This window comes from Lissotriton vulgaris, chromosome 11, assembly GCF_964263255.1.
Source record: "Lissotriton vulgaris chromosome 11, aLisVul1.2, whole genome shotgun sequence".
NCBI classification, from domain to species: Eukaryota; Metazoa; Chordata; class Amphibia; order Caudata; family Salamandridae; genus Lissotriton; species Lissotriton vulgaris.
Genome location: NC_141699.1, coordinates 494008964 through 494030417, shown reverse-complemented (window position 1 = coordinate 494030417; position 21454 = coordinate 494008964). Strand labels below are relative to the sequence as shown.

General features: G+C 42.5%; 1 protein-coding gene across 1 annotated transcript in view; it reads right to left on the bottom strand.

The window, feature by feature from the left end:
• The window catches only part of ZMAT4 (zinc finger matrin-type 4), a 2083246-nt gene that overhangs the window by 1722788 nt on the left and 339004 nt on the right, over positions 1-21454 (bottom strand). The window contains exon 2 of the mRNA XM_086943563.1: positions 13955-14053. Coding sequence (XP_086799689.1) covers positions 13955-14053 — 99 coding nt within the window. The remainder of the gene's footprint in view (positions 1-13954; positions 14054-21454) is intronic.

The window sequence follows — 21454 nt, the reverse complement described above, 5'->3', positions numbered from 1 at the left end:
ATATATTGCCAATGTTGCTAAGTTACAAAGCTTCTCAATAAAACACACCCCAGAGTGTTTAGCATTTTTAGTGTAGTTCTTCCACAATCCACATTTAAAATATACTGCAACGATTAGTTTTATACTGTTTTGATATAATTTTGAGTGTCCACTCTGTCTTTCAATTTTGAGTTTCCACTCTGTGTTACAATTATGATTGCTTGTTTTAGCATTGCAATAGTCACCATTGTTCATTGCTCCTTGCTTTATTAAAGGCTAGATTATATTTTCATAGAAGCAAACATGATTAAGGATTCATGGCCCTTTAAAATCCAAATATTTGTTGGCCTTGGCCATCTCTGTGGGGTCACCCGCAAACATTTTGCCTTCACCCCCCACCACCTCTGTTTTCTGAACCTGTTTTTGTTGGCTTTTATGACTCTGTACCCTTTACCACTGCCAACCAGTGCTATAGTGCTTGTGCTCTCGTCTTTAAAGCTGGCACCAGGTATAAATATTTGACCTTCAGACCAACTTTTTAGTGCACGCCTGCACCCGTGGAGAAGTGTGGCTCAATGGATAGAGCGGCAGACCCTGATGCAAAGGTCTAGCCCGGGACCAGGGTTCAATTCCCTGCTTCGGCGGGTCTTGGGCTCTAAATTCCATGGACCTGATAACTCTCACCTCGGTGCCTATTCCAATCATGGAGTCCCACTCTCCAACTCTGGGCAATAGCTTGCTTAATTTCCACAGCGGCCCCCACAACGCTAGGGATGCCTTGCCTTCACCATGGGGGCGCCCAGGATTGGACGCCTCACAGGGAAAGCAAGGATGGGTTCCACAGCGGTATTCGTACAAGCATCTGGAGACCCTTGCGGGTGAGTAGTGCGCTATACAAGTATCAATTTTTACAGAACAAGGGCAGCCCCACTGCCAGAGGACTGCCCTGCTGTTTGAGACCTGTCCCCTGTCTTAGAAGGAAGAGTGGACCGGCTCCCATCCTACCAGGCTACCTGAATTGACTCAAAGTGTCAGCTGACTGACCTCCTGTTCAGAGTTACAGGGACATAACAAGCTCTAGAGGCCTCCCTGCAACGGCCTAGCTGATCAGCTACAATTGGTGTTGCCTGACCTGCAACTGAACCAGCCTGAGCTATGGTGGCCTCTGCCAGAATGAGTCCCCGATCCCCAAGAGGTGCCTCCCTTGGTCATGGGCCCTTGTTTGGCATCAGAATGCACTCCTCTGAACACAAAGGAGAAATCCTGAAGTTTTGGGCTCTTCGTGAGCACAAACATGCCTGTTCACACCAAGAAGTTGCAATCCAAGCCGACCACCAACGTGAACCTGACTCTTTGTTGAAGCGACCACCAGTGGTGACCTTCAACGCAAGATCTGTACTTCGGTCTATTGCCGTGACAGCCAGAGGTAACCACCAATGTGAAGATCCAGCAACAACCTTCTGCAATGCCCAACAGGATATTCGCACTACAGCAATGAACCCACTACAACACCTGGCCTGCACTTCATGCTTCAGTGATGACCATCTACAATGCTCTCCCTGCTCCTCACGCCCTCCTCCACAGGGAACTAGACTCTTCACTCCAAACTTTGACAAAGTAACTTTTACAGCAGGAGCAGCCTTGTTCCTGTGTCCAGCCCGTGCGCTATTGCTGTTGGCCTGAAGTAGTGTCTTTCAGCTCGTCTAGCATGACCAGAAAACTCTGAGCTGTGCAGTGTGCTTTTAGGCCTATACTTTACATAATCTTTGAAATTCCATATCTGTGGCTCTACTGATTGAATTTTTGTCAATTTGGTGTCATATAATTGATTACATTTTACTATATTTTTCTAAATTATTGTGGGATTTTTCTTGTGTTATGTTTTTACTTTATTACTGTTTAAGTGGTGCATGCATACTTTACACATTGCCTCTAAATTAAGCCTGGCTGCTTTTGTGCCAAGGTACCAGATGGTTAAGCACAGGTTAATTTAGTGACAACAACCCAATTTCTCACAATATTTAATCTCTGACCTGTAACACCCTGGAATTGTCTTTTCTTTGCAGTTTTACATGTAGATGTTATTTTGTCTTGCATAGCATTTCCTGCCACTCTCTGAAGCCTCCAACATAACTCTGGGTCACACAGATACAGGATTTTATTATTGTATGGACGGAATTTCGAGAAATTGTTGTGTGAGTTTGCCAGGACTAAGCCCAGTGTGTGAGCATAGGTGCAATCCTGTGTAGGAGCAGACAATTTTTTTTTCAAGGATACAATGCTACAAGTCGTATTGAGAGAACTTCTAGAACTGATTACTTCTATTCTTGGGAACTATGTGAGGAAGAGACGAATATGTAATAATATTCAATATGCATTTTGAAGGCTAAATAACACTTGTTGTGGAGTATACCGTGTATGCAGATTTCCATGTGAAACCTTTCTTCCTCCGCCACTAAATAAGGTCTTCTTTGGCAAGAAAACCGATGTAAAATCAATTGTTATCTTTTAAATTGGTACAAAGGGCCTTTTCTTTACACTGAACCATTGTCTATGAGGGTGACAAAAGTAGCTCAGCTCTGACAACGAATCGCTATTCAAACCCCTAAGCTATTTCTTATTAGCATCTACAACACCAAAGGGATTTGAATGCCTGCCAGAGATCTTCCAGAAGACTGTACGTTCCCAGGCCACAAAAACAGGCAATTTCCACTCGGAGGACGGGAGTGGGGCGGTTTGGGAGCTAGCTGTAAAACAGCAGTGTTAAGTGGCTCTGTGTTAAAGAACTAAAGATATTAGTTTCTTGGTTTGTTTGGGGAGAAGCAGAACTATGTCGCTGCCTTACTGCTTTTAAGTAAGGATTATAGGACAAGAGGCAGGCTTAGGAAATATATAAAAATAAACAGGCATTAGAGGCTCCTGTGTCATAGATGTCTCTTCATGTACCTATGCTGGGTCTTAACTTCTGTGGCCGATTAGAGATTGCATCTGTGTTTCCTACACATCAGTCGGAGATGGTCCATTTCATTTTTGTTTTTGTTTTACCGAATGCCATGGATATCTCTTTGGATTCTTCATAAGGTTGTGAAGTTTATTGTTCATATGTGTTTTTCATGGAGTTTATATTCCTGCTCAAATTGGTAACTGCCTTCAAGTGAGTACGTGTATATTTAACGCAAGTAGTGGAATTTCAGCTATTACACCGATTGGTGCTGTCGATGTCCCCACCGTAGACGGCTGATGCTGCCTAAAGGATTGCGCAGCCCTTTGTGTAATCGAACACTGGTTTCATTTCTTCACAGGAGTCTTTCGGAGGTGCCATTTCCAAATGTTTGAGGGGCATTAAAGACAAAGTGGAAGATAAATCAATGATCGCCTACGTGTACTGAGGCTTCGGCTTTTTCCAAAGTAGACCAGCGTTTTGACTACCTAATTTTGGTTTGGTGATTTGCAAATCCCCCCTCCTTACCCCTGAGTTGAAGTTTGGTATGTGCCATGGTGCCCTCTGATCCACGGAAGCCTCATGTCCGGACACAGTAATAAAATGCACGGTCTGTTGAGTGGGCCCAAGTCGGTCGGAATTGGCATACAGCGTGCACAGGGGCATGGCCTGTGCTACACATGGCTGTTTGGGGGGAACTGAGAGCCAATTCAAAGCTGTAAAACCCATGACTGAACCCTCTTTGAAAGTGACCTCTGAACTCCCTCTATTGCGGAAGGAAACCATCATAAGAAATGAGGGATACAATAGATTTAAACTGTCGCTTTGAAAATGTCTCTGCATAAACCTGTACATGATTTCCCTGTGGCTCAAATAAGGGAGAAATTGGCACTTCTTTTGAATAAGACACCTTGATTGTAATATGCATTTTTAAATAAACGTAAGGCCTTACGAAGCCTTGTTTCACGCATAGGACCGTATGAACGCAAAGCCTGCTGGGAGCCCAGGTTTCACCTTCAGCTACTTGCTTTAAGATTCTTTATTACCACACACATTTTTTCATGGGTCACTCCATCTAAGTATACCTGTCATCTCTCTAACTGTAATCGATTTATTTTTAATTCCGAAGAAGTTGATCATACTTTGCTGAACTTTGTCTAATATTGAGTTTGGGCAAGTGGGGGGGACCTTTAATTTCTTAAATATGTGCTAGTATTGGAACCACTAGCCTGTCCCTAGGTGCACTTTACTGTGACGCAAAGGTTTAACTATTTCTTCAAAGGTATTCACTGACTCAAAGCAATACTCCTCATGCGAAATTACTCTCTTTTTATTAAATGTTCATTTCGTTATTTTTTTATGATTTTTTTTCATTCATTTTTACTATAAGTATTAATGACTAAGGGCTAGATGTAGGTAAATTAGAGTTACTGATTCATAAATACCTAATTTTACCGATTCGGTATTCATGAATCTGTAAATCTAATGTAGGTAATCATTCGGTATCAAATACCGAATCGGTAGGATTCGGTATTTACCGATTCGGTAATTACTGAATTGGTATTTGCCATTGATTCCTATGGGCCTTGAAGCCCATAGGAATCAATGGCAAATACAAATTCGGTAATTACCGAATCGGTAAAAATACTGAATTGCCAAGGGGGACAGGGTGTCACTTTGACACCCTGTAGCACCCCTGTTTCTGGCTTGTGTGCCATGTGACACACATACATGCCCTAAGGGCATGTATGTGTGTCACATGGCACAGGTGTACATGCAGAGATGTGCATGTACACAGGAATTCGTTTATTTCCCACCCAATAGTATTGGGTGGTAAATAATGAATTCTTAAGGGCCTGTGGCACTGTTTACTGTAACCTCCAGCGTAGTTTTACTTCAACAATTCAATCTTCAATCGTTCTATAGAAATATTTACTCCATATTCTTGTTAAGATCAAAATCCAAAATTATTTTATTCACTTTTCATTCTTTTCAAAATTCAAGACAATCCATGTTCCAATGCATTTCGGTGTTTGACCACACCTTCGTCAGGGAACGTCTACAATTTAAATAAACAAAACATTTTCTCAGTGCATGTACCATTACATTTGACATTTCTTACGCGCTGTGACTGAGGAATCAAGCTAATCCTATAGTTTAAGTTGGCGTCCGTATGTTAAGTATAACCGTTATCAGTAACTGTATCAAGTTTTAAGTAAGTTTGTTAACACTCGGGGTTCGCTACTTAGTTGCGCGCTAGTTACATTTAGCTGTGGGCTCTACCCCTACTGCTCCGAGAATAACGGCTGTCTCTTTGTGGTTATGCCCGCCATTCCTCACCTTGTTCGTAAAGTGAAATCAGCTCATTCTGCTCCCGCGGAGTCGTCCCGCTCCGCTCGAAGTTCAAATAATCTTCGCTCACTACGCGCTGGTTAGCGCATGCGCTGTATGTAGGTTAGACTTTTTTTATCTGTTCTAACTTTATTGTTCGCTACGCGATCACTGCTGTTATTTACTAATAGATCAATCTCAGGCTCGTGCGGGCCCATTGATCTATTAGTAAATAACAGCAGTGATCGCGTACCGAACAATAAAGTTAGAACAGATAAAAAAAGTCTAACCTACATACAGGCGCGTAGCTAGGGGGGGGCGGAGGGGGCGGTCCGCCCCAGGCGGCACTTACTTTGGGGCGGCGGCCGCGTGGTACTGGTGTCCCGTTGCTGCGGCCTTTGTAATTTATTTGGTACATGTTCCCAATTAAATGATAAAGTCTGCATCAACGGGAAACCAGGGCCGCGCGCTGCCCTGTTTGTAGTGCAAGCGGGCAACACACACTGCCACCTGCAGCGTGCTGCGCACGCGCACGCCACCACCATCGAACATAGGCCCCTGACGGCGTGACGCCCCTCCAGTTACAGTTACGCTCCTTGTGCTCGAGCTGTTCGCGCCAACAATATGTGGACTTGGCCATCCTGCTCAATATAGCAGCACTTTTGATCCGACCGCAGCGGTCACGGAGTGAGCAGGCCTGTCTATCTTCAAGGCTGCCAGGTGGGTGATTGCGCTGATCAGGTGGGTGACTGACTGCGCTGATCACGCGGGCCTGCTCATTCCTCCGGAGCCGGGCGGGGTCCCCCAATGAGTAAAGCTAGCACATAAAAAACGGGGTCTCACTTCAGCTGCTGCTTATTTGGATCCGGTGGGGGTGATTGGATGGCGCTCTGGGGCTGCCCCCTGCTGACCTCCCCCACTGGATGAAATACTTGGGGACTTCACTTGTAGTGGCGGGGGCCGGCCATTTAAGCCCTCATTTTATTTTCAACCGGAAGTGCTGTGTGAAGAGAGCGCGCCTTGTGATCTGCTACAGGTGAGTTGTCCGTGTGGGAGTGTTGGAGACCGGGGAAGTTACTGTGTGAGGAGGGTGTGTTGTTCCCCCTCTTCTCATGTAATTAGTGTGGAAAACAGAGGGATGGGTGGCTTATTTACAAGCACCTTGCGTCACTATGCCACTTTTTAAAGTAATGCATCTTTCTCCACCACCCTCCCCCGGAGGATTTCAGGCCTGTGAAAAATGAAACTAAGCCACATTACTGTAAATGCAATGGCTGTTCTAGTGTAGCGTCGCCATCACTTCCCTCTGCCTCCCTCTCTCACACAGGATTCCTCTTTATCTCCGTCCCCTCCCCCACCCCTTCGCATGCCCCATCTTTATCTTTCATCTCTACATGCATTGCGGTATCTGATTTTAACTAAAAGAGGCAACTTTTAACCAGGTCCCCAGCCTCTGACCCCAGCAGGGTTTGTCTGAGCCTCATCGATGTGAAGTGGATATTAGGAGCTGTCTTCATGTTGGGTGTGATGTCATCTTACAACGGATTTGATGTAATGTGATTTTTGGCACGTGTTTACCACTTATGTGTTAACTTCGGTCTATGGTATTAGCTTGTCTGCAGTTGTGGGTTTGCCACGTGGCAGGGTTATTGTGGGTGGGGTTCCATGCATGTGCTCTCATCCAGTGGGCAAATGTGGTGTAAGTGTAATATTTCCTTTTGGATGGGATCCAGGCATTGAGGTGGAGGTGTGGGTATACGGGTCCAATTGTTAGTGTTTCGTTAATTTATTAGGTGGCTTTGATACATTTCTGGTGCTTTCATAACTCTTTAAAATAATCTTTTCTCGTTGTTTAAATGTCAAGCATAACGATGCACAACACTGTTTTTCAGTGTTTACTGTTCATGTTTTTATTGGATGTGCAGCACCAAACACACAGGTATGGGAGAAACAAAAGGAGCGGGAGTAGAGGGTGAGCTGGGGGTGGAGGGGGGGGGGGGTTGGGGGATGTAGGGGGGTCATCATACAAGTGTCAGGGTGAAAGGACTAATCTGGAAAGGGTCAAATCCTTCTTGAAACCCTTCATACTTATCTCAGTATTATGTTGTGCAAAAAGAGCTTGTGCAGCTTTAATTAAATAGGTGAGTAGAGCGCTTCCCATGGAAACTGTCAGCTGCAGATTTCACAGTCTGGTCCTTCTGAGAGGTCACAAAGTCCAGTGCCTGCTGGGGTGGTCTGTAGATAACAAGCAGGTACTTTGTTCTAATGCTAGTAAGGTCGCTTGGTTGGTTTATATACCTGCTGAACATGCATAATATGGGGGAGTCTGGTTGAAATCACATTACAAAAATGCTTTACCTTTCAAAAATGTATACATTAAGGTACATGAAAATGCAACATCTCATCCGCAATCACATGATGACAGAGGCTACCACCACTATTTTCAGCACAGGAAGTGAGAGAAGCAAACCTTTAAAATGTGAAGGACACTGGGAACCCACAGGTTTAGAGAGTCATCAGGTCTCAATCACTGCCAGGGCATCAGTTCTTACAGTGGGGGTAGAGCCCGATGGTGCCATCGTACTGCACCCCCAGGTGTTCCAAGCAGACCCCTGAATCACTGTAACAAAACAGCTGTAGTGAACAAGCCAATATTCACAATCCTTTCTATTTCATTATTTAAAACATTGGGCTGCAATGAATCACTTTAAAACGTATTTTTCCAAGTTTAGTACTTTAAACGCGAGCAGGAAAATGTGGATGAAAGTAAAAGGGACACTCATCCCAAGTAATGAACACAGGGCTGTTGACACAGAATGATCGGCAGTGAACACACCCTCTGAGTGCAAAAAAAAGGGGACACTAGAGAAGTGTGGGTGTAAGAGATGGAGGCACAAGAGAGGCGATAGACAGAAGTCACAGGCACCTCTGAGGACCCCTTGTTATACTCTGCTGTGACACCACAAACAGACCTGGGGTCACGCCGCCTTCAGAAGCATATAGGAAACTCGAATATACACTGCACTTAAAAAAAAGCCTTCTGCTGTGAAACCACGGCTATTAAGAGTCAAGTTCCCACACTCAGTGGCGTAGCTAGGGGGGTGCTGCCAGGGGAATTGTGGTCAAACCCAGTGTGGTGGACCGGTCTGCAGACATTGCTTAGGTCATGGACGGGGCAGATAGGAGACAAGTGTCCCGCACAAGCTGAGATGTTATGAGTGAGATGTCACAAACAGGGTAGGTAGAACTGATGTAAGTTTTGGGTTTCCTTCTGCTTTTCCGTCATCAGCGCAGCTAGGTGGGGGTGGTCCGCCCTAGGCAGCACTATTTTGGGGACGGGGGCTGTCTAGCCCTGGGCCCTGTCATGTATGTGCATGTAACTTGATTGATCGAGGAAACTATTAGCGGCGATACTACGTGTCTCTCAGACCTCTTTTAGGTGCTCACTGTCCTTTTTCCCCAGCACCCCGAGGGGGGCGGCAATCTGAAGGATAGCCCCGGGCGCCACAAGCTCTAGCTACGCCTCTGCCTACATACAGCGCATGCGTGAACCAGCGCGTAGTGAGCGAAGATTATTTGAACTTCGAGCGGAGCGGGACGACTCAGCGGGAGCAGAATGAGCTGATTTCACTTTACGAACAAGGTGAGGAATGGCGGGCATAACCACAAAGAGACAGCCGTTATTCTCGGAGCAGTAGGGGTAGAGCCCACAGCTAAATGTAACTAGCGCGCAACTAAGTAGCGAACCCCGAGTGTTAACAAACTTACTTAAAACTTGATACAGTTACTGATAACGGTTATACTTAACATACGGACGCCAACTTAAACTATAGGATTAGCTTGATTCCTCAGTCACAGCGCGTAAGAAATGTCAAATGTAATGGTACATGCACTGAGAAAATATTTTGTTTATTTAAATTGTAGACGTTCCCTGACGAAGGTGTGGTCAAACACCGAAATGCATTGGAACATGGATTGTCTTGAATTTTGAAAAGAATGAAAAGTGAATAAAATAATTTTGGATTTTGATCTTAACAAGAATATGGAGTAAATATTTCTATAGAACGATTGAAGAATTGTTGAAGTAAAACTACGCTGGAGGTTCCAGCAAATATATACTGGTGCCTAGGGTGACACACTTATGAGGCAATAGGTGTGCAGCTAGAAGTTGTCTGACATACACTCCAGGAGGGGAGTGATACCCAAGAGCACAGTTGAAATTGGATTTATCATTTAGGCGGTGCACAACCCGATACACAGAAGCACTGTTTACTGTGCCACCTACATCTGGATTTACAGAATCAGTAAAATTACCGAATCTGTAAATTTACCGATTCTGTAAATCTCAACCCCCCTACATGTCAAACACCAAATACCGGTCTGTAACGGCCGAAATCTGCCGTTACCGACTGGTATTTGGTCTCCTACATCTGGCCCTAAGTTCTTCAATACAACATCAAATCCAGAAAATCAATCCTACATCATACGGTAAATTCTGGTGCCCAATTCATATCAGGTTATATGACCCTTCGTCAGGGGTCTCGGCAACAAAACAGTATATTGCAGCTGTATGTGTACACCATAAGAATCACAGTTAAAGAAAACTAATCTAACGTCAATACAAACTATCAATGTGTCTAGCACATATGTTCACAGCTTGTTCAAGTGAGCATATTAAATAAGAAACGTGACAAATGTGCTCAATGTGCACAATGGTGATTGCGCCACCAACTAATACTGCTGGCGAAAGTGAAATATTAGCAAAAATCCGAAGGGTGGGCTTAGTGAAAACTCCATGATTTTAATGTGCCTGAATCTAAAAACAAAACTAGTGTGATAATATAGTATAAACCTGGTTACTCTTTGCGTTAAACAAAAAAGCTTCATGCACACATTTACTCGTATCAATTTACTAGTGCTCTACATGTCTAATCATACTTAAACCTTTACCATACCACCAAATGCATTTAATTCCAAATAAAGGTTTCTCTACAAAGAATGTACATAATCTCGTGGTTCGCTTACAAAACACTGCACTGCCAGCACCCACCTCTACACTCTCCAGTGCATTGTGATCTGGAAATGGTCTAATTTGACCCCTGATATACCCTAAAATCAACCAATGCCTTTTGTTCAAGCTCAACCGGGTATTCAAATAATCTGAATCCACTTAAAGGAGCCAAGTAAAATACTGAGCTCCATACGGCATTGCCAACTGGATGTATCGGACCCAAACTGAGTCAAAAGTACACAGTGGTTTCACCCATGTCGAATAGAATTGTTATAGAGACCAACCAGAGTACATCAGTGTAAAGATCATGAAATTAAAATCAAATGTTCAATTCAAGTATGTTTATGTGGCTTAACGCGAATGCACAATTATGTGCCAGAAAGTTGCTGTAATGATAAACCACAATATGTGTGCTTGGATCCTGAGGTTCCAATGTTTCCTAAACTAAAAACAGAATACTCCTAAACAAAAGATTGGAACGTTATCTCATGACATATGAACATATTGTGAAAATAATAACAATAAAAATTAGTCACTATAGGTTCATAAGAGAAAACAAACATATTCAAGTTTATCATCCATGCCATGTGGTTGCATAGTGTCTTATCTTTTTATCCAAAAGAATTCAAATTGGAAAAGCCTTTTATGATTGACCATGACCAAACTTATTTGATGGCCCTGGGGAGTACGAGCCATTGGAGAAATGTCTATGTCTGACTTTCCAATTTAGATGGATAGACATGTGACATTTTCTAAGGTTTCTTACCACCTGGTAAAAGCTGGCAGTAAGGACCAGTAAAACCATTAAAATGCTCCTCCTGCCATGGGAAAAGAGGATGGCCATGTTCTTGAATAAAGTACCATATCAAAGGAAATGCACTGTAATTCTATGGGCGCATTGTCATATTTTTAACAAGTTTGACTTTTAAAAATAATTTTGCAAAAACTCTTTTTCTTTCTTTTTATATCTGTCTATTTATGAGTAACTGAATTGTGTGTTTTATGTGCTTTAATGATTGTCTAAAAAAGCAATCGAATACAGTTTTCCATGACTTGACTTGACTTGACTTCCATGGTGAGGAAAGCATTATAATGCTTTCTTTACAATAAGAAAATCGGGATTTTATTATTGCAAAGAAAAAACAATTTCTCTGTGCTACACGGCTGCATCCTGCTGACACAGCCCTGTAGCACAGAGTTATATGCATTTCAAGGAACCACTGTGAAGGTGGTTGTTGGCAATGTTTTTATGAATAACCGGCCAACTTGGCGGTAATTTATAAACAGGCAGGAACCCTCTCCACTATATGGATGGAGTAAATTACTCCATCCCCATCGCGGAACGGAGGGCCAACCACCCACAAATAAATGAGACCCTGTGTATCGTATACTATTCTGTGACCTTAAATACATTAGTCATCACTGTAATGAAAATACATTACAGAAAATCTTAAACCACACGTCTTGATCACTGATCAACTTTGGTGGTTCCCCTGAAAAGGCAAAACACTACCTTACCATCACAAGTTTGACATATAGTACAAGGCAAAATATGTGTTGATGTAGGAGGCATGCTATGAGCTAAAGATCCCACCATCAAAATGTTAAATACAAACAACTATGCACACGTAAATTGCAAGACAATGTTGTTATGCGAACAGTGATTGCAAGAAAACAGAAATGGTAAATTTTGAAATCTCTGACAAATTCAAGCAAAGGAGCTGGTGAAATATAATGGCGTATACAGGGAAACTTGTAGTATTGCCAATTGTTGAGATTCTCAAGTGTAATTACAACCATTGTAATACAGTGGCCGTTTGCAACAGCACATGATCATGAAACACAATACAGCAAGGCATACAATTTCCTCCAGGGAGCTTTATATCACAGAAAACATGCGATTTAGTTAACTCTCTTCATAAAACTCACCCTACTTTTTTCACAAATATTACCACGAAAAAGTACGAAAAATACTTCTTCCTGATTATGTTATTTATCCACTTGTATGATTTTTGCTCTCTTGGAAGTCCAGTGCCTCTTCAAATTGTACTAAAGCTTTCTCTTTTACAAGATGGAGGTGTTGGACTGTTGCCACAGAGAGCACGAAAGACTAATGTAACATTGCTTAAAAAAACGATTAAAATAATATTTTATCATGGCAATCTATATATGTGCCTTGGTATTTCTACCCCCCTATGGTTGCTTTCAGTGATTGCTCTTTAGTATTAAGGGAAATAGTGTTTCTCTTATAAATAATCATGAATGTGTCATTGTGCATTTATAGCAGATGTATCTTAACTGGGATGTATGCCTAAAGATTTACAAACAACACTACATGACTTGCATACTCAAAATTTTACAGCATACAGCTCAACGATTAAAATACCTGTCCAAAATTGCCATTTTATTCTAAAATAAGAAAGCCCTTATATGTGTGAAAGTGGGTTTCATAGTAAGGGGACATCATCGTATGTACGTTTTAGCTCCAGAGTCGAGAAATTACGTATAATATATTCGAGAATCGTATTTTTGTATCTTCTTCCTTTAAAAATGAGTCTTTTTTTCAGTTCTGTAGCAATTTAGTAAAGATAATAATATAATGTAACTTTTGAAAACTGCAAATAGCAGTTTGCTTTGTGAATTGCAAGGTTAACTGCTGTACACTTTGGGAAAACCTCTAAATTGCCAGTCACTTGCAGGGATTAAAGAGGGTTCTGCCCTTCTTTCGCAATCTCTAGTGGCTGCAGCACAACTCATGGATTCCCAAAGGATTGAAATGTTACCATGGGGTACCCATCTGCAAAATCTTCCTCTCTCTCTGATGGAGAGCTTACACTGAGCATTTGACAACCAGCAATTATGAGTGGAAAATGCAGCAGTGTCCCACATTATTCCATGGCCCTCCAATAAACGTTCTCCAATTGGACGCTGTTTATATCAGAAGGATCCTGGTCCCTTTAATGACAGCACATTGTAGAAGATGATGGAGAGAGGCAGTGGGGGTCTGCTTTTACTCGCTTGCCTTGACCCCGAATGGTGCACAGACAACTGATTCAAATTTGATTGAGGTGGAATACGTTTTCCTCACTGTCTCTTTATTTATGTAAACGGAGAACCCGGGCAAATCTTAACACAAAACTGAGTTTGACTCTGTCCATTGTACATGGAATGCTGCATCAGAATTACTGAACCTGGAACTAAGGATACTGCTGGGATAGTAAATTCCCAACTGCAGGAATACCAAGGCATTCCAAGTTGTACCCTGAGTATGCCCTTAGAAATGGAGAGTTACCATGGGAATCGGAGTTTATGCACCTGATTTTTACAATAGGTGTTGGGCTTTTTACCAGCTGCATATTTCACTTTGTTTTAGAATGTGAAAGGTCCAGGGAAAAAAACATCAGAAACAGGATTTTGCTCTTTTGCTTGTTAGCCTGATACAGCCAATGAAAATCATGTTTATGGTTAAGACAAACTTTTTAGTTAGCCTTGTACATTATATTTATCATTTTGAAATGGAAGTAAAGCTGTTGAAGCTGCAAGGTAAAGGATATGTAATCAGTCTGACACAGAAACCTGCAGATAAAAAAACAACACATTTACAGTAGATGTTTCTGTGCACCGGAGGTGCCCCACTAATTACATATGGGCTTATTTACAGATCTTGAAGACCATGCTGAATGTAAACGTACCTCATAGTGTGCTACCCTCTGAGACTCTGATATCAGCTGGGCACTGCAAACTTTGCAATAACTTTCTGTGAATAATTCCTGGTCGATTTCAGACTTCATCTGCCCAAACAAAACAAAAACAAAACATTGGAATACATTAAAAAATGCACTGTTAGGTCTATATTAGAACACAATTCATTGCAAATATTTGGCTAATCACAATAGTGCATGTAAGAACGCGGGTTATTCATCGGGGTGGTGGATGTGAGTCCAACATAAGGAATAGGAACACAAACTTGTCAGGGTTAAACACAGTTTAAATCATTCAAATCTGGGCTAACCTGGAGCCCATGGCACAGAGCTGACAGACTGAGCTTAGGGAATCGTGTAACATATTTAGCAGTGACAAAACAGTGAAAAAGTCAGAACACAATACAATAAAAATCCCACAACCATTTTAGGAAAATAGAGTAAAATAGTAATGGGTAAAATGACACCAAAATAACAAAAAAAATTATGTAGACTGGATCTGTGCATTTTTAATTTTTAAGCCAAAAAACAATAACAAATATAGTGTCAAATGGTAGACACTGTTGCTATTTTTCCAGGACCTATGTGTAATTTCAGGCCAACTATATGGGAGAGCGGGTATGACACGCCAATTGGGTTCATCTAGGTCAAAGATATTACCTTCTGACTGACTGTAGTGAAAGCAAAAATCCTTCAGAGGGGCAAGTTTGCAGGCTGTATCTCTCAAAGCCCTCGCACAGCCAGATAGCCACTGCATGAAGCTTTGGTGAAAGTGTTGATTTTGGCACGAAAAGCTCAGTCCAGGAGAAATTCAAATTACATGGCCACCAAATTTCTTCTGTCAGGTGGATAGTTTTTGCACCGTCGCCTGGTCAAGATTTCTACCTGTGCACTTTGGTTTTTTCATGGAGCTCAAAATCCTTCCACGGGGTAAGCTTAGAGTGGTATCTGACAGTGTCCTCTCAAAATCAAGAAGTTCCCTCTGATGCACAAGAGGTATTTGAAGACTATACATTTCAAAGATCCACATTTTCAGAATTTCTAGAGCAGCTCCTCTTGGTCACTTCTAAAGCTCCCGGGACCCTAGAGGCACCACTTAGGGGCCAGGACTCACTTCAAAAGAGGCCAGTTCAGTTCTGTTTGCTACTTGTCAGTTGAACACTTCAGTGGAAAAATAACTCTTGCAGCTTGTTTTGCTCCTGTAACCACACAGGAGGTCAGCCAACTGACCCTTGGAGACCAATCTTTAGTCCTTAGTACAAGTGGAAGCACTGGCAGTCATTCCAGTCTTCACACAGGGTTCAAACGGCAGGTCCTGTCATCTTGAATTTTTCCTAAGCTGCAGAGAGTTTTTTATTAGCTGTGGGTGAGGTACAAACCTTTGTACGATTTGCTAGCCAGTGGGCGAAGGTGACTCTTGTACACCCCTTAACCAATGAGAAAAAGTTCACATGGACAATCCTTCCATTTTTGCAGCATATCCTGTTTGTTTTACTGTAAACTATTTCACAGCGTGCAATTCTGAGACAAATCCAACATGTCCAAATCTTTCTCACCCTGAAGGGAGCCTGTGAGCCAGCCAGGGGTGTGGTTTGAGAAATGAATAGTCCCCTCCTATTCAGCTATGTGAAATTGATTCTGGGTCCAGTTTCCCCTCCCTCTGGCCTGATGTCAAACTGGTTACAAAGGGCATTTGGATAAAAAGGCTTCTCTTCCTCAAGGTCTCCCTGTACACCTAAATATGAATGGGTGGGCATCACCTTCTTTTCTTTCACGTCAATGAAGTTCCTGGATCGTCCCCAGGAGCGCTCCTTGAGCTGATATCAGTCTCATAGTTCACACTCATGTCTCCCTCTGAAAAGACCAAAACCATTGTTTCAGCCCTGGGAGCAGTTTTCACACCTCATTAATGGAAGTACTGGTAGCCCCATCTGACAGAAGGCATATGCTATTTAGTGGAGGCCTCAGGCAGGTAAAAAGTAACTTTTCAAATGTCACTTTTCTTAGCTATTTACTAAAAATCTAACCTTACCAAATTATTGGACTTTTAATACATGTTAAAACTAGTGGATTAATCACCCCTGGACCATATCCCAATCCAAAGTAGCAGACTTATCATTTTATTCTGAACCTTTCCTAATAGACAGCTACAACCCTTTACCATGTAAATAGCTTTTGGGGGCTAGCCACTGTTTGTACATGCCATCATTAAATCCTTGCATGCACCACTTTTAAATACTAGGCATTTTCTCTTGTGGGCTAAACGGCCTGATTCGGGTAACTTTTTTAATAATTAAAAGGAGGTTTCTTTCTTGTCAAAAAGGTAAAGGTAATAGGAGAAGTATAGGTAAAGGTATTGTTAGAGGATCACATATAGGTTTAAAAGCTGCTTAAATCAATTTGCATAGGTCTGTCAAATGGCCCGTGGGGACATTGTCGTTTTTCACTAACTTAGCATGAGCACATTGCAGATTGCCTGCTGCTTTTGCACATGTTACTACACATCTTTATTTTTGCACTATTTCAACGATTGCTTTCACATGAGAATTTATTGCTGGGTTCACTCTCTGCATGTTCTTGGAATTTTAACTGAACATTATGTGCAAGGTTGAACAACAATGCTCACTTGTTATTTTGTTCTGGCCAGACCTTGGCCCTTAGACAAAACATACTTATGCAGCTGTTGTTTGGACAACATACTTTGCTTCTTAGTGGGTTACATGAATTAGGTGAGAGACACTTAGAGAGGAACCTTTCCAGGGAGAAGAGCCAAACAGCATCTGTGATGCAGATCTACCATCTATAGGCTGAGGTATGGGGTCTGCTGACAAAGCCTAGAGATCTTCTAACATATTATAATACTGCTTCCTAAAGAGGAGAGGGAGGATAGGCTCCATTGTCTTTTTATGATGACATCTCCCTTCATGAGTTATGGACTAGCAGCAATGCTGACTATATTTGTATTATGCATTTTCCTGCTTGTTGTGGCACGTATAGTGCATGTTAGGGCACGTTAGTTAAAATAAATATTTTAAACTTTGTCATGACTCCGTCAGACCTAAAGGTGGACGAGGACAAGAGTGAGAGTGAAAGTGTGTGTCTTGTTTCCACAATTCCTGAGAGATCTGTGAGTGTTGTATTCTCGGGTGTCTAATCATTTGCTTCTCTTTGAGTGAGTAGGAGAGCAAGTGAGACAATGGCTAGTTGGTCCTGGGCTCGTTGGCACTAAGGTGGTAGGAAGACTCAGTCCCTATACACTGATGTCCCATAATCCTGTGCATAGTTCTGAATCCCTGCAACAGGTGGGTCTAAAGTCAAGCATTCTTGGTCCCTCTAGTTGATGATACAGTAGATGCTGCAATCCAAAGGTGATATTAAACTTTTCATGACTTTGGAATATTTTCCTGCACCATATAGAATGGCATTACAGTAAAGTTAAATATGTAATTTAGGGATTAACAAAATTAACCTGTTTTAGGTGGCAGAGCATATTCACTGGGGCCTGCACAACAGTGGCCCAGTGGTCAGAGCTCAAAATCTGCAATGCTGGTAAGCACTAACATGCTTTTGACCACAGAAAAGGCGGATCTTTCTCAGAGTGCAATATTCATAATTCCTGAATGCACTTTATAAATGATCAGTGACATACTCCGTTATAGAGTACAATTTCAATGTAACTTTCACAATGTACTTGTCAGTGGTAGTACAAATTTAAGACAACTATTTAAAAATGTTTTAGTGTAGAGTAGAGGACTCGTTTAATAGCAGCTATTTACTATATTTTACAATGATGGTTCAAACAAAATGCAATTAATTTGTAATTTACAATTCATTACCGAACTGGCACAGCAAAAGTATGAGAACATTAATGCAGAAAACAATGAGGAATATAGGACTCAATCCAGGAGTAGATCTAAGGTAGTGAAATGAAAAAAGGAAAGTAACCTTGTTTAAGGCACTATTACAACATACAAGATTCATTCAATGTTAAATGCATGAAAATAATGAAGCCAATATTCAGGTTTTTCTTCTCCTCCTGAAAATGATAAAGGTTAGACAAAATGCAACTATGCTGGGAATATTAGATTGAAATATTTACATACAATTCAGTTTCTCAGACAGAATCAACAGGGAGAACCCAATAAATTGCAACACATAGTTGCATAACCACCATTTTGCCCGCCAAAAGAGATGTTCTAGTCCGTACATTGTTCGGTAATCCTTGGCTAGGGACTGAGACGACAAGAGCTTTAGAGATTGAATATTCCTCCAAGACTAAAAAAATGAAGTTGCAGCATAATACTCATTCCTCACAACCATCAGACATTCACCGTCAATGGAACTGACAATAAGGGGGCAAAGGCAGATATCGCTTTGACACCAAAGGTGGGAAGCAAAATGTGATTCCAGCTATTGGTGTGGTGTCATCTTTTGTCTAATCCACCCTTCTGTTTGCTTTTTCTGTATCTGGTTGGCTAGTAGTTTTAATCGCAAAGGCCTATGGCAGGTTATGCACAATAAACACACATGCTGTAGATGGGACAATCTGTGCCAGTAAGGAGGCTCTACCATTCTTTTTGGCGTTTGCCCTTCTCTCCATCTCTCCTGTCCATGGTTGGTGATTTGACTCAAAGCTGGCCTGGTTCAAAAGTGCCTCACTATTCCATGTGATCTTAAGGCATAACAAGTCCCTGCCAAGAGAATGAAAATTCTTGGTGATTGCTAGATGTGTATCAATTTTGCAGGAATATATACCACCCAATCACCTGTTAATAGTTTGACAACAGCTTACCTAATCTTCAAGAAATGGCAATTTTTTGCAATTCACTAGTACTTTCCTATTTTGGCAAGCTCCTGCTTGGAATTTTATTATCTTTTCCTCAAAGAAGCATACAATGTCTTCTCCTTCTGATGTTGTTTGCTATCATGCCATTAAGTTCAACATAAGTGCAATGTAACCTTGAATACCTCTATAACCTTGCTCCAGTAAACCCTTTGTGTTCTAGCACATCTGTGGTGCAAAAGAATGTTTTAAGCCAGTGTTTGCTTTCTCTAGATGATGGCGATCCTATATTTGGAATAATGAGTCGAGACCTGTGTTCCCTTGTATTCCCAAGAAGTTTCATTAAATTACACATGGACTTTGTGATGTTACAATATATATTTCTAAATCGGAATGATTGTGAGCGTGTAAGAGCAAGATCAAGAGTTGGTGGAAATCCATGGAAGTTTATAATATTATTATTTGCATAAACAAAGGTAGTGCATATGAATAGTTATCCATACATCCAGGCACCAGACACAGTACTATGAAGTCAACCCTAACAATGTATTGTGGATCTCTAGGAGAAAATATGACACCTTCTTGTAATATTAATTGGATGCTATTCTGTTTTGAGGACTACGTTTCCCGCACAGCACTGTGCCAGGAAGCGCCAACCAGCAGCACCTGACTGGGGGAGGAGTATGTCTCTCCAAGTGCTTTTTACCACCAATGACAACCCCGCTGAACTAGATGTGTGTGGGTTGCACCCGGGCCAAGTGCAGGCCAATGGCAGGCCGGTGCACACCAATCAGAGCCCGGAGGAGGCTGGTCCGTCCCTCTTTGGCCTTCGAATCTGGAGGTATTTATCTTTATATCTCTTCCTTTAGACCATTAGTATTTGTGAGAATGGGCAAGTAAAAAGCTGCAGGAGGCCACTTTACATCCCCTTCACATGCAAAAAATACCTCGATAGACAGGACGTTCCAGAGGGCCATATGTACTGAAATAAAACTAACCGGAGTTCCACAGAGTTAGTAAAAAACTCAGTGGAACTCCGCTCCACCCTCTCTAAAATAAAAATTATTTTACTCTGGGCTGCCCTCCTCCATTCTGTTGCCTCTCCTCCTTGCCGTCCTCGATGGTCACAAACTCCTACGTTGTATGTCTTGCAGGACTGCGCATGTGCGCACAAATGCACAGTCCTCCCAAGATGTACAATGTTGGGGTGTGTGACCAGCGAGGACAAGGACGGCGAGGAGGAGAGACCACGCAAGGAGGTGGGCAGCCCGGAGACACCAAAGCAGGTAAGTGATTTTTGTCAGGGTGGTGGTTGCATCCTAATTAGCGGTGCGTGACCGCTGTATGCCTGGTGGCCGGTCCCAGCACAGCGAGGATATTGGGCGGACTTTGGGGGCCTGTTGCGTGCCCCTGGAGGGGTGGGAGATTGGAGGGCTGCACTCTGGGGATACCTATGGTACCCTCTTACATTGTCATCCACAAGGTGGCAAGCACCACGAGGTGCCTGCCACTTTGTGCATGGCAATGCACAACATGCCTTTTCACCATTGTGGCGGGTGCTGCTTGCAGCAGCACCCACCGCAATGTTGGAAATGTGGAATGCGACCTCCAGGGTGGTGGTGGCATCCTAATCATCGGTTTGGGACCGCCGCATGCCTAGCTGCCGGTCCTAGAACCGCAAGGACGGCGAGTGAACTAAAGTCCGCCTGCCATCCCAATGGGCCCCTTAGTGTATATCCTTTACCTATGCCAAGACACAAGATCCAATCATATTTTAAGGGGGTCTCCACTGGAACATGTGCACACCTTTGATTATCTAAGGATCACACTCACAGGGCAGCTTCAATAGCACGCTCATCTAGCACAGTGTAGGCTCAAATTGTAACAATCTACTGGGGAATAGCAACAATTCAGTGAGGCACCCAATTTAACTTCATCTCTCCAGCACTCCAAATATATAACCACCAGGCCCTAGGAGCAACTCTTTATGGTGAAAAGTTGTTGGGCCTTAGGGATGCGACTGACCTGGCGGCATTCGAAAACCGATACATTTGCACCCCATTCCTCCTGCTTAGATTAGATCAGGGGATCAGACCAATCTCTGACAGAATAGGAGTCAGGCCTTTCCTGTATTGGAGAAGGATCTGGGCCACACTTGAACAATGCTCATATCGAAACGGCCTAAGAGAATGCTGCATATTCCAGGGTTAAGCAACACACCCTGGATTAGATATGTAAAAATAAACCTTATACTGATTGGGAATGAGGGACTATGGGTTGCCCTGGGGAGGATTGTGCAACCTCTAAATTTCCATCAAGTCCAATTATTGGCAATACAAAATGGGAAACATCCAGGGGCGGTTTAGTTTGGGATCCCTTACAGACTATTTCCTCAATTTGAAGGATGACATCGTGGAAAGACAGCTCCTGGATGAGATTGAACCCATGGTTGCCAGGAAGCTTTTCCTGCAATTCCAGTATGAGACTTTGCCACTTCTGTCTTTTACTGCTAAATGGGCATGTGATCGTTGGGCAGTAAATTGCCAGTGCCCTTCTTGTAGAGAGAGTGAAGAAACGGTTAAGCATGCCTCATTCTTCTGTCCAGCGTATCAGAGCAGTAGGTAGAAATGGATATTACCATTGTGCCATAATTTGGGTGTTAGGGAACACAAAGCTGCACTAAGAAGCGTGAAATCAGATATAAGCAA